This window comes from Tupaia chinensis, unplaced genomic scaffold, assembly GCF_000334495.1.
Source record: "Tupaia chinensis unplaced genomic scaffold, TupChi_1.0 Scaffold145396_1, whole genome shotgun sequence".
NCBI classification, from domain to species: Eukaryota; Metazoa; Chordata; class Mammalia; order Scandentia; family Tupaiidae; genus Tupaia; species Tupaia belangeri.
In genome coordinates, this window is record NW_006205257.1 from 2,049,741 (window position 1) to 2,068,659 (window position 18,919).

Consider the following 18,919-nt stretch of genomic DNA (forward strand, 5'->3'; position numbering starts at 1 on the left):
TTAGGTCAGCCAGCCTCCCCCAAACACCCAAAAACGGACAGACTTGGGACCCAAGGGTTAGGATGAAGTCCGGAGCCTTCCAAAGCCAAGCCGCAGGTGTCACTGTCTACTGGGCAATCCCGATCCTCATCTGCGTTAGGATGATTTAGGACAACTGCTTAAAAGCTGAGGGACGTTAGCCACTTTCACTTCTAAAAGGAAGCACTTGTGCCAAAATACATCAACCCTAAACCGAGAGAGAGAGAGAGGGGTTGTGGGCACCCTTCTGTGGAAAGAAAAGTTACTAGCATGAGATAAACAGCCATCTTTCCCGTGCCTCTGTAAAGGAACTTGGGTTTCACACGCAGAGACTAGCTCGGATGACTTGTGACCTACTGTACAAAACCTGTCTTCTTAGCTCTAGAATACTTTGCTAAGCTGCTCCCTACAGAAACTGGAAGTTGTGTGAAGAGAATGGAAAAAAAAAAGATAAGAAAAGAACAATCTGTACTTCCAACAAAATGCAGTCTGAGTGACTTCAGACTAGTCACCTCCCGGTCAGGAGCAGTGAATACATACGCTTAAGGGAGTTGTTGATACTTTTCCTACAGTGGGCACTGGTGGCAATGAGGGATTTAGTAATTCTTTTTTTTTTTTTTTTTCTGAGAGGTTTTTGCCATAGAGCGATTGCACTCGCCAGAAAGAGAGAGAGAGAGACAGAAAGCGAGAAATCCCCCCGCGGGGGGGGGATGGCCACAACGTAATCCCTTCTCCTCCATTCTCCTCTCAGGATCATGGGCATGCACACACACACGCCCAGTGTGAGTTTAAGCCACCGGGTCTGGGACTCGAACCGTGGTCGACCACATGGGAGTCCAGCGACATAGCCATTACACCAACTACTGGTCCTAGAGATTTATTCATTCCTTAATAGGAAATACTCAGGGTGGTTTAAATGAACTCAAAGCATACACCATCCCGAGTCAAGGTCTACCAGGTGACATTACCAAAGAGAAAGAACATTATTACGCTCTGCCCATCACGACCGGGGCGAAGCTTTGTGATGACGTTTCTTTCTAACCTCACCTGTTGATCGTGTGTTCCAGAGCCTGTCACCATGCACCTCCAGATGCTGATGGAAGTTGTCCCACCAGAGGAAGATCCTGAGTAACCAGCTCTGTCTCTTGTAGTCAAATCAAAACTGTGATGAATTTATTTTTGTAAGCAATATTTGTGGTTATTTCTTCCCGATTTTTTTTCTTAAGAAAAAAAAAATGTATTTAGATGTTTATAGTACTGTTATTTTTTTAGAGATGCTTAATTGGATGGGGGTTCCAGGTGGGAAAAGTAACAGGTATTTGTTAAAGTTAGGCGATCACAAAACCAAAAAAGTTTGTTTAGCAAACAGTTGACCTAGCAAGAAGGCTGAGGGCGAGGGACGGCTGAATAAAAATTGCCACCGGGGCCAGCAGATGGCGGACTGGTTCATCGCTGGAGTCCCACATGGCCTGCTGTGGTTGAGTCCCGACCCAGTGGCCTGAAACTCACGTTGGGTGTGTGCGCGTGTGTGCCCACGATCCCGGGAGGAGACGGGATTGCGGCACGGCCATGCCCCTGGGGGGTCATTTCTCACTTTCCCTCTCACTGTGTCTGTCTCTCTCCGGTGAGCAGATGCGCCCTGGGGCGAAAAACTCAAAACAACTGCCACCATTCTGCAGGCAAGTTCTTAGTAAGGGGCACGTCATACTTCAATAAAGGGTGTTCAGGTCAAGGCCCGCGGCCCGGCTGGGACCAGGTGGCGGCTCGCAGGGGGTGCTTCTCGAGGCTGACCCCGGACTCTGCTTCCCTGCGCCCAGGGGCGCAGACCCGGGGAGACGTGGCGCGGAGAGGGAGGGCGGGTCGTGGCCAGTCTCTATATGGCGGGCTCTGTGGGGCCTGCTGTCGTGCTCAGCCGCTGGGCGTTCTTAGGGGGTCTTCTGCAAGGGGCTGACTCGCTCTCCCCTCATCTTCTTCGACCTGGCTTGGCGACTGCGCATCAACTTCCCTTACCTCTACGTCATGGCGTCCAAGACGTTCGACGTGCGCCCGCAGGTTCATATTGAAGTCCATCGAAGGCTTTCCCTTGACTGACCAAGGCTTGGCCTCAGGCTCACCGCATCAGAGGACGCAAAGCACGAGGGATGCAGGAGACGCTCTGGGCACCTGTCTTGCACGGGTGAAGGGAGGAGATGACTCGGACCCACTCCTATTAGAGCCCTAAGAAAAGAACACGGAAGAGTCCTCATCCAGCAGATAGGCCTGCCTGGGTCAATCAGCTTCTGTTGATGTAAATGGAAATCCACAGAATAAAGCATTTTGGGAAATGAAAAATGATCTGAGTGAGGCTGACCTCTCACTTCGTAATGGCCACAAAGTGCTTCCACATTTGAACGAATCAGAAAAACAAACAAGTAAACAAACAAAAAACCCCCAAAAAACGGCTTCAGCAGCTGTTCTGAGTAAGTCTCCAGGTCTGCTCTCTGTCCCTGCAGACCATTTTGCTGGGGTACCCTGTGGTGTCAGGGAAGCTCTGGTGTGGGACTGGCTGGAAAGAGGGCCCGTGGCCACGGACAACCACACAGGACACTGTCCTAAAGGAGAGCCCCAGGTATCAGGACTGCCCTGCCATTTTTAAAGATGAACCACCAAGTGCATTTCCTGCAGGACGAGGCTGTGTTGGAACATCTTGCCTGCGTTCTGTCCCTCCTGCAGTGCTACATGCCATGTCGAGTACTCCTAAATGATGAGATGAAACATTTCCCTTGACCATTCGAAGCCCGTGTTTTCAGAGCAAACAACAGAATACAAGACAAGGCTTTTGAGTATCAAAAAGCATCTCAGATGGTCTGCAGGTGACACTGGGGTTACTGACTCTATGGCCTTTTGAATTAGCAGACCCGTTATGCCATAGTTAAGGTACCAGCAGAACAATAAAAATAGTGAGATTGATCTTAAAAATGGTCTTGGAATGATTTCTTTTGCATATTGACGTCTCAATACAAACAGTCTAAGTTCCTGCTTGGGTGGGTCTGTCTGTCCAAAGTAAATTGAGTTTAAACTAAGTGCTGACTGATGAAGGAAGAAAATGTTTGAACATGTTCTAAATTGTGCTTGAAAGAAACTGAGGAATGGGCTGCCACTTCAGGAGGAGGTTGATATATCCTGAATACAGTATCAGATTGAAACGTGATAATGTAACATGGAGTTATTTACCTCAGTCATTTGGAAGGGCTACTGTCCCAGATACTGTCTCTTTAGCTACTCTGATCACCTAATGAAAGTGGATATTTGCCCTCCGGCCGGCTGTACTTTTGTTAAGCCTTGCTGAATTGATAAGCTGTTACCATTTCTGCATTCGTAGAATAATTTCAGTCTGCAGCAACATTTGATCTCTCACACCCCTTTCCTTCCACTTGAAATGCAATTTAAGTGGAGGCCCTCCCTATGGTGAGAGCAGCAATATTACCTTTAGAATAGTCTTCTCAAACTAGGAGCACTGCAGCGTTACTGCCTTAAATAAAAAGAAACTTGAGACTATGTGATGTAGCTCAGTTTTAAAAAAAAAATTATATTATTTATTCATTCTTTTATTTTAATGTGACCAGGAAGAGAGAGAAAGAGAAAGTGGGAAAGCCACCAGGTCTGGGATTTGAACCATGGTAGGCCACATGGGGTTGTCCAGCGCATTCAGCACCATGCAAACTGCTGATCCCTGATGTAGCCCAGTTTTAGAAAGGCAAATCAAGTGTTTCTCTCATAAGAGTTTCCAGGTGGAAGGAGTGGAGATATCTTTCACTTGAAGATTTTTCTGAGGTAACTAGTTCCTTTTGTCGTTTGTTGATAACTTGAATAAAGGTCATTTAAGAGTGTAAGTTTTTAAAGATTTCCAAAGTGAAACTTAAAATCACCACTTTTGGAATACTGATTGCACATATGGGTTTATATTGTGTGTAAGTTACTACGCTGTGCGCTATTTCAGTTTTGAGGAAATGGAAAAATAAAATCTGGTCTTTAGCATAAAAACAAAAAGGGTGTTCCTTAAAGCCAGTGATCAATATGGCTGTTCTTCTATGTAAAACTGATGATATTTCTGCTTTGATTGATTTTTTTAAATAGTAAAATACGGATGTTTGAGTACCTGCTCTCCACTGCCCCAGGACTGCCACCTCTGTGTTTACCCTGGGATGTATGTGGCACACACAGGCCTTCCACTACAAAGCCATCCAGCCATCCTGAACCATCCATAGCTGAGGTGTTCACAAGGGTCAACTCCATTGGTGGTCGGTGTCGCCAGCTCCCGGACAGCTGTCACTGGCATTTTTGCCACACCAGAAAGCGCAGTGAATAAAAATTCATTTCGCACTTGGTACTCGGAGAAAATACCATTTTAAAAAAAGCATAAAAAGTAACATTTCTGTGCACACACTGAAATTTTATTGATACTGCAAAAGACATTTACAAAATATGTATTTTTAGATGTATACAGAGACAAAAGAAAGGTCACTTTGTATGTCAGAAATTTGCATGAAACATTAAATCAGTACAAATGAACAGAAAAGAAAACTAAATGCTAATTGTTTATAGAGCCATGGGCCTATGTCCCATAAAATGTTAGAACTCCAGATATTAGAAAATTAAAATATCTGAAAAGAAAGATTTAACATGTAGCCTCCTCCCCGAATGTTCTCTTAGCTTCTGTGAATACAAGGGAATTGACTTCATTCTATCACTTTTGAGAGTAGGCTCTCACCATTTGTACAGCTCTGTTACTTGCTGCTATAATTTGCTAGGTTTTACAAAAGAGACTCGGCACAACCAAGTATAAACTACAGGTAGCCACGAGGCAGCCAGTGCATCATGGGAGGCCGGCCCCGACCCGAAACATGCACCCACAGGGGCAAGGGCTCCATGGAGAAGTTCCGGCACTGGTTAAGGATGTTAGTGCAGGCTCGAGAGTCAGACCTCTACCTTCAAAATGCCTGAAGAGCCTGACAATTTGCCAGGAAAAAGGAAAGTCACCATCTTACTCCTATGGGCCAGTGTGAGACCTGCCAGTCCCCTAGGAGTCCCTGTAGCAGCAAGACCACGCTTCTGCTCCAGCAAGGACACTAGCTCCTTGCACTGGGGGCTGACCACCCATCATGAAGCCAGCGTGCAGAAAAAAGAGGCCCAACCCAGTCCCACTTTACGGACATCGCCTCTCTGAGGTGAGGCTGGGTCATGCAACGGGTGGAATGTCTCATTTTACAGATGAGGAAACTGAGAGACAGAGTGATCGAAACCTGATCCCGGGCCAGCTTCATAAGAGTTTACCTAATTCAGGTGGTCACCACTCGAATATAACTGGGACGTACATAAACTTGGGTATCTGTGCTTCTAATGTAAAAAAGAATAAACGTCTCGGGGCAGTCACTCAATAGTCACATTCCGATGATGTTCTTTACCACTTCTGGGGGGAGCTGACAAATCAATACTGAGGAGGTAACGCAAGGTTTTCAGTTTCCCCGGAGCTCACTTTTCTGATTTTTTTCATGAACCAAGAAATCCAAAGTATGAAAAGCCAGCCTCTGGAAAACCGTGTACTTAGGTAGTAATGACTACATGTCGATGCATATGTATGTACACACATACACACACACGTACACACACACACAATCCTATACTTTGGCAGTAATGACTACGTGTGTATGCACGTGTATGTACACACACGCGCGCACACACACAATCCTCCAAAAACCTTGGTGACTCCAGGTGCTACAGTCTTCCTCAGGGAAGGGATCATGAATATTTTCAGGGATCATCACTTCTGAGTGTTCTGAGGGTCACCTCCTGACACCACACAGGCCCTGTTAAATTTGCACTAAAAAAGAACACCTCTGTCCCATTTGCCAGGACTCCGCAGGTGCAGAGATTCGTGTGGACCTAGTATCTCCACCTCCAGAAAGCCCTGGGTCTGGCTGGCGTTGCTAACACACTCTCCCTTTTATCCTTAGACTCTCTCTTAGCAAGAAGCAAACTTCCATTCAGTAGGTGACAGTATCTTAAGATCGCTAAAAGCATTAGCTCACGTCTGTGGTTATGTGGAATCTGGGCTGATTCAGGTTGAAAAGGCGGTTAAGCAGTTGCTGAGCAGACACTCCAAAGACTTTGGAAACCTCGGCTGCAGGCAGGGGATCAGGCTTGTAGCCCTGCACCGTGCACCGGATGACAGGTGGGCCAGCTCCAGGCAGCATGAGCCACTGCCCAAATGTCACAGTTTGCACTCTATCGTTCACACTCGATGTGTCAGGATGATGCGAGAGGCAATGACGGGGACAGACAGCATGAGCTGGGTGTGGTCAGACCAGCACTGTTTGTCCCTGTCTCCAGACCCTGCCTCCACCCTCCTGTCACAGTGTTAGAATCATCAGCTTATTTTCCAACTGGCTACGATTTTTCCACTGTCGTCGATCTCAGTGTCACAGACGACCCTTCTTAGAAATCTATGCTTGGCGGCAGTGCTTGCTTTCTTAACTTTCGGTCACATGACAATATCCATTTTTGTTCGGAGTCTCCTGGCCGCTCTTCAGGACCTGACCCACATCTCAATCACTATCGCTTTCTTCATCCTCCGATGGCGTGTTACTATCTTCAACCACCTCTGCCATGCTGTAGGACTGGTTTTTTAAGCTTACAACTAAAAGAGTTAAAAATAATAATAAATATATTAAGTCCAGACTAGTTACCAAGTCTCTCCCCTCATTACTTTGGGATATAGCGCTATCTTGCAACTTATTTTTTAAAATTTTCATTATTTTAGACAAGACGTAGGCAGAACTTATTTACTTATAAGTTCTCCTCCTAAGAAGAGTATCTGTAAAGTGCTACTAAAAGGTGTTCTTTTTTATTTTTATTTTTTCACTCGTTTATTTTTAATTTGAACAGAGACAGACAGAGAGAGGGGGTGGAAAGTGAGAAAAAAGCCACCAGGTCCAGGACTTGAACCGTGGTCTTTAAAACCAAGGGCCGAGGGCAAGAAGATAGTACAGAGGGTAAGACAGCTGGATCCCATGTGGCTGACTGCACGGTTCAAGTCCTGGATCCAGCAGTTTAAAATCATGCTGGGGTGGGCCAGCAGATGATGTAGTGGCTATGTCGGTGGACTCCCACATGGCAAACTGTGGTTTGAATCCCAGATCTGGCAGCTTGAAACTCACACCAGAATCCCAAGAGGAGAATGCAAAAGGGATTGTGGTATGGCCCTGCCCCCTGGGGAGTGATTTCTTGCTTTCTGTCTGTCTCCCTCCCATCTCTCTGGTGAGTGCACGTGCCCTAGAGCTAAAATCTCTGGAAAAAAAAAAAGAAAGAAACTCATGCTGGGGGACCAGCAGATGGTGTAGTGGTTATGTTGCTGGACTCCCATGTGGCAAACTGTGGTTGAAGTCCCAGACCCATGGCTTCAAAATCACACCAGGCATGTATGCAGGTGTACCCCAGATCCCAGGAGAAGAACGGAAGAGAAAGGACTGAGGTATGGCCATCCGCCTAGGGATTTCTCACTTTCCCTCTCATTCTCTCTCTCTCCCTGTGAGTGCATGTGCCCTAAGGCAAAAATCTGAAAGAAAGAAAAGAACAGAAAAGAAAGAAAAGAAGAGAAGAGAAAAGAAAAGAAAAGAAAAGAAAAGAGAATAAATGAAATGAAAAGAAATGAAAGAAGGAAAGAAGGAAGGAAGGAAGGAAGGAAGGAGAGAAAACCATTCTGGGCACATGTGGGTGCATACTCAAAGTCCCAAGAATGGATGAGCAGGGATTTGAGGCATAGCCATCCCCTATGGGGGGTGATTTCTCACTTTCCCTTCTCTTTTCTTCCTCTCTCTGCCTTCAGTGAGCATATGTACCCTGTAGCAAAAACCTCTCCAAAAGGGCGGGGGGGGGGGGCTGGGCAGGACTCAAAATCAGAGAGAGACAGAGAGATAGAAAGCGAGAAATCACCCCCAGGGGGGATGGCCATGCCGCAATTCCTTCTCCTCCATTCTCCTCTTGGGATCTTGGGCACGCACGCACACACACCCGGCATGAGTTTTAAGCCACCGGGTCCGGGACACGAACCACAGTCGACTACATGGGAGTCCAGCAACATAGCCGTTACGCTGACTGCTGGTCCCGAGAAACGAATTCTAAAGGCATTACCTTCACCACCCTTTCCCACAAAGGCCAATGCCTAAAATCAGCTGAGGGAGTGATTACGGACCCACAGCCCCTCCAGGGAGCGGAGGTTCGGCATCTTACCTTTGGAGAAGTGGCTGTCCTCTTCACATTCTTCCCAGTGATCAAAATCGAAAGCCACATTAGGATTCTGCCCAACAGAACAGCTTATGTTAAGTACATAAATACACGTACCCAGGGCGCTAAGACCAGCCAGTGGCTGTTCATTGCCACTTACCTTCTGTTTGAGCAAGCTACACCAAGATTCCTTCCTCTCTTTCACAAGAGTGATCACAGGTTCATCATTTTTAATTATGCATTTGCAGTCATCTTTTATTATGTTGGCCTGTAGCTCCATGTCAGCCAAGTAAAACTTGTCTCCCACCCAGGCACTGGGTTTATAAAAAAGAAATAAAGTTAGCCTTACAGAACACATTAGAAATTGTTCCTATTTTATCTTGTGAGATAAAACAATAAGCCCACCTGAAAATGACTCTGTCTCTAAAATATTTACAGCTGTGATCCTTTACATTCCGAATTTTTATCTTCACGATGACGACATGATCTTTTTGGAACCACTTGACTTGCGGATGGAAGCTAGAAGGAAAGAACAAGGCTTTCGCGCCCGTCGCCACCCGTTCACCAGCTCGGGGAGGTCAAGCCCACCAGTGGCTAGACATACCTTCTCAAAGGGGGCTGTGCAGTTTTGCTAACAGAAGCCTCTCCAGTGCTTTCAGATAAAATTTCTGTGTAAAATCAAAGTAAAATTTTCTTACAGGTTATTTATATCTAACTATATAAATACACACACACGCACAGTTTTTTTTTTTGCATTACATGAAATCTCTAGATGAGAAATCACTCACAGGAGAGTCTAAATCAAGTATCCAATTGCAAAGAATAATCAGAAGAAGTTAAGACGCACATGAAAAATGTGCATCCCAGTAAAATGCACGCACTGTTTTAAATAAAAACACACTCTGACAAACATTAAACCATCAGGGAAGTAAAGTTACTCGTTGAAAGTATTACAACTGTAATTGCTGGCCATAGGATGTACATGTTCAGGCTTAGGGTCCTGCCAGGCCCTCACTAAAAATGACTTCCAGGGCCAGCCAGGTGGTGTGGATCCCCCATGACTAACTGTGTGGTTCAAGTCCCAGACCCAGTGGCTTGAAAACACCACATCAGGTGCATGTGCGTGCATGCCCAAAATCTGAAAAGGAGAATGGAGGAAAAGGGACTGTGCTGTGGTCATTTCCCCGGGGCAGGGGTGCTTTCTCACTTTTCCTCTCTCTCTCTTTCTTTCTCTCTTTTAAGAGTGCACATATGCTATAGCAAATTAAAAAAAAAAAAGTAATGACTTCCATAATAGCTTTTAAGAGTACACATATGCTACAGCAAATTCAAAAAAAAAAAGTAATGACTTCCATAATAGCAATCAATATGCACAAGAAACCCATGCTAACATAAACATTTTCTAAAACAAGGCAATTTAAACTTCTGAAGAAAAATCTGCCAGAGGGTTCATGTACTCGCCAGAGAGAGACAGAGATAGAGGGAGAGGAAGAAAGCACTCCCCAGGGGGCAGTGGTCCCACCACAATCCCTTTTCCTTCACTTCCTCTTCCTGTTGGGACTTGGGGCACACAGGCACACGTCACTTCCCCATCCTGTTGGGACTTGGGGCACACAGGCACACGGATCTGGTGTGTTTCCCAAGCTGCCAGGTTCAGGACTTAAACTGCGTGGCCAGCCGTTCTAGGATCTGGCGCTCTTAACCACCAGGCCACAGTGCTGGCCAAAATGTAAACTTTTTAATCGAAAATGCTGAAAGCTTCCCTCCAGAAACTGAACAAGAATATTCATAGCAGCTTTAACTGCAATAGCCCAAAATGTAAAAAATAAAATAAAAACCAAATAGTAGTGATTCCTATTACAGAATCCAATTCGGCCATAAAAACAGTCCACTGCTACCTGCAATAACAGATGAGTTTCACTGACATGACGCTGGCAGGATGAAGTCAAGAGAGAGTGTGTGTGTGTGTGTGTATATATATATATATATATATATATATATGGTATATGTCTCGATTTCAGCAAAACTAATGGGGACAGAAATCAGAACAGTGGTCACTGGGGAGTTCGAGGTAGCACACTGCTGGGGTTCTGGAAACACCCAACAGCTTGCTGCAGGTGTGGTGAATGGCTATATTTACAAGGAAAAATTGTGATGAGGACCAGTCACATGTAATGCCACTACTTGGAAGGCTGGAAGCCACCTACAGAGGCACAGGTTCGGTTCCTCAGCCAACCTAAACACACCTGTAATCCGACCTAATTAGGAGGTTGGCAGCAGAATCTTGACTCAGAGAGGCCTTGTTCAAAGTACCTGTCTCTCGGGGGACCAGTAGGTGGCATAGTGGTTAAGATGTTGGACATTCCCACATGGCTGACCAGGGTTCGAGTACAGAATCCGGTGGCGTGACTTCCTCTCTCTCTCTCATTCTCACCCTCTGTCTCTCTCTGGTCAAATTAAAAAATAAATGAATGAATGAATAAAATAAAATAATTATTAAAAAAAAAAGTACCTATCTCTGTCTCTTTCTCCACTCCCAAAAGGAAAAAAGAAGAAAACAGACACTGATAAGCTGTTCACCTAAGATCTGTGGACTTTGATGCATACATGTAATACCTCAAATAACAAAAAAGAAAACAGTTTCCAAAAACAGATGTATAAAGCTGAGTTGTGAAAAACAGGGACAGTTAGGTGATACCAGTTTACGGCACCTTCTCTACAAAGGTAACCGTCTTTTAAATAACAGGTACGCACCGGGCTTCTGGTGTTCTGAGTTCATCTGGGAGTCAGCCCCACTCTCTGCACCCCCGTCCTTGGGCTGTGTGCTCTGCTGACGAGCCGCATCTTCTGCCGACGGTGCTGTCCTGGACAGAAGAGGTGGAGGTTAACTCCCGTACTGCAGAAGACACGCAGGCAAATGTGGCTCTCTACAGGAGGTTCCCAGCCAAAGAGGAAGGCAAGCCACGGGTATGAAGCATGTGTTACCAGGAGCCAGAGGCACGCAGGTCTCGTGCACGGCAGTCACTTCTTGTGACTGAGACGTCTCATCCGAGAAAGGCACTCACTCATGACCCAGATAACGTTCCTTCGGAGTTCTTTGAATTGTGGGGGTAACGGCACACGCTGCTACTCCCTTCAAACCAGATAACAGGGCAGGAAGTGGGAAGCCAGTTTCCTCCCCCCAAGCCTTCGCCTCAGTCCATTTTCCCCACAGTACTGCTGTCAGCAGTTCAGGTCTCTTTCTAGAAGCAGTCTTTGCATAAAAATGTCAATGCTATCGTCTGTCTCTCCATCTGGCACACATACCCACATACACACAGGAATCTACTAAGTGCAACGCATCGCTCCTTGCTGTGTGACGTTCGATAGCTAGCTAGAGATTCCTTCCTATCCCTACAGTGAGGGTTGCCTTATATTTTTAAAAATCTCAAATTGTGTTATTCTTTTGGTCTTTTAATAGGTAACCACTTTTGTGTGGTTGATATTTTTAAACAAATATAAAGGTCTACGCATTGAAAAACGTCCCTCTCAACCCCATTCCCCAGCCACTAGGCTCCCTCCACTAGGCTCCATCCAACAGTGTGTGCATTCTTCTAGATCATTTAAGCCCAACTGAACACACGGACACACGCACACACACACACACGTACATGCACATCTATGAGCAGGGAGTGTGCACGTGTGTTCCAGGGGAGGTCTAGCCAACACATAAGAAGCTGGTGGTATAGCACTCCCCTGGTGTAGCATGGCAGCAGACCAGGCCCCAACTCCCACACGAGGACCCTCCTCAGGTCTCATCCTCCTCCCCTGTGTAGCTGTCTACCTCCTTCACTGGATCTTCATCTAGTAGGTCTGTTCGTCCTCCTCCCACACTTATGAAGTTTTTATTATGTCAGAGGGTAAACACATCGAGGAAGAGAACTACTCAATGGGAAACGGGGAGGGGGGGAGAGAGTCATGCTGTAACCCCTTCTCCTCCTCTTCATCCTGCTAGGGCCAGGACTTGACCCCTGGTCAACCATGTGAGAGTTGGCTTCCTCTGTGCAGTGTTTAACTGCTGTGCTATGTGGCCGGTCCAACAAGTTTGTTCCCAAATACTGGCAAACCAGGATGTCTGAAGCCAAACTCGGTGTCTCTCCCTCTCCAATGAGATGCTCTCTAGAAAACAGCTGAGTCAATGTTCTCTGTCACAACTGCATCAATGTTCTCTACCACGAAGGCTCAGAATGACAGAATCACTCTGCTGCACCTGCCACTCACTAAGCCCTGTGGCTTCTAGGTCTGTCAGTCCCCAGAATCTATCCTCTTTTCCAATATGCTACAAGAGGGGTACCATCCTTCTCCTTCCCCATCCACTGAACTGTGCACTGTCTTTCACTGCCCCCCCATGTGCTATTCATTCTGTTATATTTTAGAACCCTACAACCTTGTCAATATCCACAAACCACCTACCCAGATACTCACCAGGCTATCCCTCTGCCCGTGAGAGTCTTGTCTCAGGGATGTGCATGGGTGACACTTCACTTCTGTGCCTTTGCTCAGTCCCTCTCACTGGTCCTGCAGCCACCCTGCGTTCCTTCCAGCTTTCATCTGCTCTAGCTCACCCATCACTGTCTGCTGTGCTGTGTACTTGTTTAACTCTGTCCACTAAAGTGTAAGTCCCTTGAAGAGAAGGTTTCTCATTTGTTTTGTTTATTACTGTGGACCTAGTAGACACTTAAGTTTCACTGGCTGAATGAATGTATTTTAAACGTAAACGTTAATGGTAGCCTCAGTTTCCCTTCATCTGTGATAGATCAACTGAAACGTAACTGGACTGAAGAAATGTTCCAGCGTTTTGCCACAAGAATGCACGCAGAGCAAAATGGTAGACCAGGAAACGTCAAGCTCTCATTCCCATATGGAAACATCAGAAAACCACCAGGAGCTATCTGAACTAACTTTGTAGGTGCTCTGGAAAACAGGCAAAGGTTTACGCAGCAGTCAGGCCCACGCCCAATCAAGAGAAAGCCATATGGTTTTTATATAACGAAAATGTACAGAAGGTATGTTCGTTAACACAGTAAATTCTACATATGACAAACCCACAGCAAACATAATACTAAGTGGAGAAAAGCAGAAAGTTTTCTTACTTAAAAGTAGAACAAGACAGGGATATCTACATTCTCCAATCTTATTCAATTAGAGTAACAGTACAATAGTACTAGACGTCCTAGCTTACGCAATAAGACAACAGAATAAAATAAAAGTCGTCCATCTTGGAAAGGAACAGTGAAATATCTGTGGATGACCTGATTCTATACAGTGGAAATACATAAAGTATCCACCCAAAAACTTTTAGATGTGATAAATGAATTCAGTAAAGTTGCTAGATGCAACTAACAATGAACAAACTGAGACAGAAATGAGAGCAATCTCATTTATAAAAGACATACACCCACAATTACCTAGAAATAAATCTCACCAAGGAAGTAAAAGATCTCTATTATGCACATTGTAAAAAACTGAATAAAGAAACTGAAAAAGTTGGCCAACTAGTGGCATAGTGGTTTAGGGTGGCTGAGTCTCGCATGATTGACTGAGTAGTTCGACTCCCAGACCTGGTGGCTTGGGGAACGTGCCACGCCCATGCATTTGTTTGCCTAAAATCCTGAATGGTGAGTGAAGCAGAAGGGATTGAAGCTAGGCTGTCTCCCTCAGAGGCATTCTCATTTCTCTCTCTCTCTTTCTTTCTCTCTCTCCCTTCCTCTCTCTCTGGTGAGCCCAGTCACTCTATGGCAAATTTTTTAAAAAGAGAGAGAGAAAGAAAAAGTTGAAAAATATAGAAAATGTGGAAAGACATCTCTTATTCATAGATTAGAAGAATCAATATAGTTAAAATATCAAAATTTCCTGAAATGATCTAGAAATGCAATGCAATTCCTATCAAAATACAGCAACATTCATCACAGAAACAGAACACAATCATAAAATTTGTTTGCATCATAAAAGACTCCAAATCCCCAACGTAATACTCTGCAAAAAAGAGGCCTCTCACTACCCGACTTCAAAATACATTACAAAGCCCTAATATCCAAAACAGCACAATACTGGCATGAAAACAGGCACCAGACCAATAGAACAGAATAGAGATGACAGAAATAAGTCCCAAAACATATAGAAAACTGATATTTTTAAAAAATGTATATTTAATTTTATTTATTATTATGTTTTAATATGAAGAGAGAGAAAAAGCAAGCTTCTAGGTCTGGGAGTCAAGCCATGGTCGGCCGTGTGGGACCCCAGTACCTTAACCACCATGCTACCTGCCAGCTCAGGCAACTGCTTAGAGGAATGTAATTGGGTACTGTTAACTTGGGAAAACTGTTGGGCAGTAGCTCTAATCATGACTCTGCAATTCCATTTCATCAGTTACACATCTGTAAGTGCACCAAAGATTTGTGGGAGAATGTTGGAAGTACCACTATGTGAAATAGCCCCATGCTGGAAATTTCCCCAGTCAACAGGTGAATGGGTTAAAAAAAATACAAAGGGACATTATGCAGCAATGAGAACTTAGCTCCATAATGATATGCACGATAAAGACGAATTTTACAAATAATGCCAGGACAGAGAAAGTAGATACACAAGAGACCTATTCCATGATTCCACGCAGGCAACGCACAAACCCAGGGAAGACCCATTTGTATCTTTCCATGTTAGGAGAACGGTCGCTCTTGTGGAGTGGGAGTGACTGGAACGGAGGAGACAGAGGCTCTGAGTCATGCTGGGTCTCTTGATCTGAGGCTGTTTACACGAGTGTGTTCAGAAAGCCCATTAAACTGTACACTTAACATGTGTGCACTTTTCTGTATGTGTGCTATTCGCCAATATTAAGTTAGAAAAAATGATCTGTGTAAGAGATACAGGTGAAATAATACATTTGAGATTTGTTTTATAATACTCCACCAGAAATATACGTGTGAGTTGTAATATGGATAAAACAAGATTCCCAGTAAGGTTGAGTGATGGGAACACAGAGACTCATTAAGCTACTCTACTGTCACTAAAAACGAAACAAAACAAAAGCAAACCTTAACAATTTTGAGTTCTATTTCTACCAAAATGCTCTTCCAAAAGGGAGACAAAAATTCACTTACAGGGTTTGGCTTAGGCTTTCCTCAAAAGTTGGCATTTTGGCTTCTTGGTACAATTTTTTCAGTTGTTCTATATGTTCGGAATTATCGATGCCCATTCCCATCGACAAAATTTCAGCTCGCACATTATAATCAATGATAGAAGTTTTCAGATTTGGAAGCTTTGTAATGTGCACCTTGAATCAAAGAAGAAAACAGAACATTTGCGAGAATCGCACTTTGGATTTTCATTCAACTGCAAACACTTCCACGTGGCCTCACAATCTCTCTGCCATGTCTGAAGCACTTGGGCACACGTGCCACCAGGTGCCACGGATTACCACAGTGGCATTGAGCTTCTTACAACACCAGGGTTACACTACAATCTTCCTAGTCCTGCACCTCAGAAATATGACCAGATGTGGGTGGGGCCAACATGGACTCCTGGAATTAAGTTCCTAGTCAAGACTGACCTCTAATGCTGTAACCAAACACAAAATTCTCATATTTCTTTTATTCTTACTCAACTGCTTTTACCTCTATTAGCAAGGAGAATCCTAAGGCCTGAATCCTCAGGTGCCTGGAAAGGGTCTACGCCAAGGCCCTACATCCTGTGTTCTGGACCGTATCTTCCGTTTGTCTTTTCTGCAACCAAAACATTCTCATCCATTTCCATTTATATGAAATGAAGTAAAACATGAAAATCTGCAACAGTCTGATTCCTGCCGATGGATGATACGTATACAGGACTGAGCATCCCTCTCATAGCCATGCGGGGTGAGCCAGGCTGGCACTGGTGGGGCACCTTTCTAAGTGACCCTTGGGAACGTGTGGAAGAGCCTCTCTCCACTCTGGGACGAAGCTAGTCTGAAGACAAGGGTGGGGCGTTGCTCCCTTCTAGTATGACAGCAGCACTGTCACACACGCTTGGTGGCCATGGAAACATACTTTCCAAGTGGGTTTTCTATTTTACTTCATTCTATTAGTAACGGCTTTTGAAATACCTGCTTAATACAATTTCCGTTTTTCTCCAATAAGTTACAACTACAATATTATTACAATATCAATGAAAACTCCCACGTCTCTTCATCCACCTACACTGGCCATCTCTGTTTTCCCGTCTAAAGACCATTTTCTCCTCTTACTCTTACATTTTATACGTAAACTTCCCTTTTTAACATGTTAAAACTTTGCTGACCTTATAATAAAAACAACTTTCAGCAAAACAGTTTTTATGAACTGAATTCCTTTAAATCTTATAGATAAGCATAATCATTAAGATGTAGTATATAATACAGCAAAACTTTGAACAGTAGAGTTCTTGGGGTGTGAGCAGAGGGGATGGTACAAGGGGGCACAAGGGACCCCATAAATCACATCTCCTTGTCTCACACCCACCTTCCACCACTGCACATCAACTCCACAGGCCAGAAGGTTGTGCCTACTTTGTTCACAGGTAGGCCCAGTACTGGTCCTAACACATGATAGGTGCTCAATAAATATTTGGTCAATGAATGGAGTAGAAACTGCCCATGATAAAATCTATCTTTGAAAAGTAGATTTTAGAAAGAGGACTTTGAAGTCCTCAACATAACTGATCACGTCCCAGATCTCCAGCTCACTTATAGACTAGGACAGATGGAGGCTGGTTTAGCAGTCACCGCCCAGGGCTTCTCAAATGGCAAGGCCAGTGGGCTATGAAATCTAACAGTTCATGATCAGAAAAGAACAGCGAATATCAGAACAGGTCACATAGTGAAGGCCGGCTTCAGGAAAACCGTGTTCAGTTGTGTGAGTGCACATGTGCCATACACACCAAAGCGTGCGTGTACTGGGCTACCCTGGCAAATATTCTCTTCAAAATCAAACTCAGAAGTTTGGACCCAGTAATGTGAAAATACCTCTCCCTCGTAGCCCCACATGAGCTTCCATTTCTATGAAGCAAAAACAGTTATTCAAACAGGCTTGGATCATTTTAAGGGTCCATTCAGAGGGTGTCTGTGTGTGTGTGTTTTAAGAACACTGCATACTTACCATTGGATCGATCCAAACTGTATTTCCCAAAGCCAGCATCACTTTTGCATCGTGTAATTTTCCAACGACTTTATGGTGAATGTACCTAGTCACCTGAAGAAAAGCACTTATTTGAAGCTTTAAGAAAAATCCTTATCCTACATACGCTGTGTATTTGCAAAACATGCCCTGCATTTATTCCCTGGTGCCTCACAACAACCCTATGAAGGAGGCTGCAGAGGTCATCACCTCCTTTCACTGACGAGGACAGCAGGAGGGTTTCACAAGAGCAGGTGTAGAAAGGCAGGGGGTCCCACACTAGGGAGCTCTATGAGTGTGAGGGTGTGTGCCCTCAGACTCCTGGCACTACATGCTTCCCACTGAGGACACGTGTACCCCCTCCTCTACCAACTAGCATCTTTGGAATATGGATGCTTATTCTTTTTTTTTTTGAGAGAGAGGTTTTTGCTATAGGGCACATGCGCTCACCACACAGACAGAGAGAGACAGAGAGACAGAAAGCGAGAAATCACCCCTCAGAGGGGATGGCCACGCCACAATCCCTTCTCCTCCATTCTCCTCTCGGGATCTTGGGCACGCACGCACACACGCCTGGTGTGAGTTTTAAGCCACCAGGTTCGGGACGTGAATCGCGGTCAACTACATGGGAGTCCAGTGACATAGTCATTACGCCAACTGCTGGTCCCTGGATGCTTATGCTTTGAAGTCTCAACAAGAGCCAAGTAACAGTTGTTCCTGTCGCTTCAGAGGATGTCACAGCAATGGAGCTGCCCTGAAGCCAGTGACCTTGGAATGAAGGGGCTCTGGTCTTCCGTGTGCTTTTTGCTGGGCACAAGGTTGTTTTCATTTCAAGTGGGGCCACGATACATAAGACCTGCCTGAGCCATCTCGGCAGCTCACCGCCAATAAAGCAGGACAGGAGGGAGCTGGCCCATCGTCAGACTGTGCCTGTCCTCCTCAAAGAAGACACACAAGAGAACTTCCTCCCATTTCGACAGAGGGCTGCTCTTCCAGAAATCCTTGTGGCCAATCATCTTTACAGAGCAGATGTTCCTAGAGAACCAGGGCCGTGATCTTCTCACCGATGACAACCTCCCAGAGCCCAGCCTGGCATTTGGCAAGTGGTGCACCTTCAGTACATGAGCATTACACCAAAGAGGAAAAAAGGCTGCTGTTTGATAAAGGCTGTATTGTACTAAATTCACAAAAGTAAGACAGTATATTCATCCTGAACCATGAAATCATTCATGTGTTTTTGTGCCGGATAACGCTGACCCTTGTTGATAACCCCAACTGGTTTTTTTTCCTTCACCAACTGCGATGGTTTATTATATATCCCAATAATCAGGCTGTACGAAATGCAGCCTTCCCTTGGGTAAGCAGGAGCACCATCAGGAACGGGACTCACTGCTCCCACGATGACAGACATTGCCTCTCTGGCCACTACTGGCCAAGGGCTGGGCCTTTCTACCCGACCTTGGATAGCCAAG

At 45.0% G+C, this 18,919-nt stretch overlaps 2 protein-coding genes across 2 annotated transcripts in view; one reads left to right on the plus strand and one right to left on the minus strand.

Moving 5' to 3' along the window:
• SLC7A9 (solute carrier family 7 member 9) overlaps positions 1–1,494 on the plus strand; it is a 29,427-nt gene extending 27,933 nt beyond the window's left edge. The window contains exon 13 of the mRNA XM_006167987.1: positions 1,086–1,494. Within this exon, the coding sequence (XP_006168049.1) occupies positions 1,086–1,150 (65 nt within the window). The 3' untranslated portion in view covers positions 1,151–1,494. The remainder of the gene's footprint in view (positions 1–1,085) is intronic.
• Positions 1,495–6,077: 4,583 nt separating this feature from the next.
• Positions 6,078–18,919, minus strand: part of TDRD12 (tudor domain containing 12) — a 96,946-nt gene continuing 84,104 nt past the window's right edge. Inside the window, 9 exon segments of the mRNA XM_027768073.1 lie at positions 6,078–6,257; positions 6,600–6,694; positions 8,287–8,353; positions 8,441–8,594; positions 8,686–8,799; positions 8,885–8,948; positions 11,035–11,144; positions 15,420–15,592; positions 17,430–17,522. Coding sequence (XP_027623874.1) covers positions 6,078–6,257; positions 6,600–6,694; positions 8,287–8,353; positions 8,441–8,594; positions 8,686–8,799; positions 8,885–8,948; positions 11,035–11,144; positions 15,420–15,592; positions 17,430–17,522 — 1,050 coding nt within the window.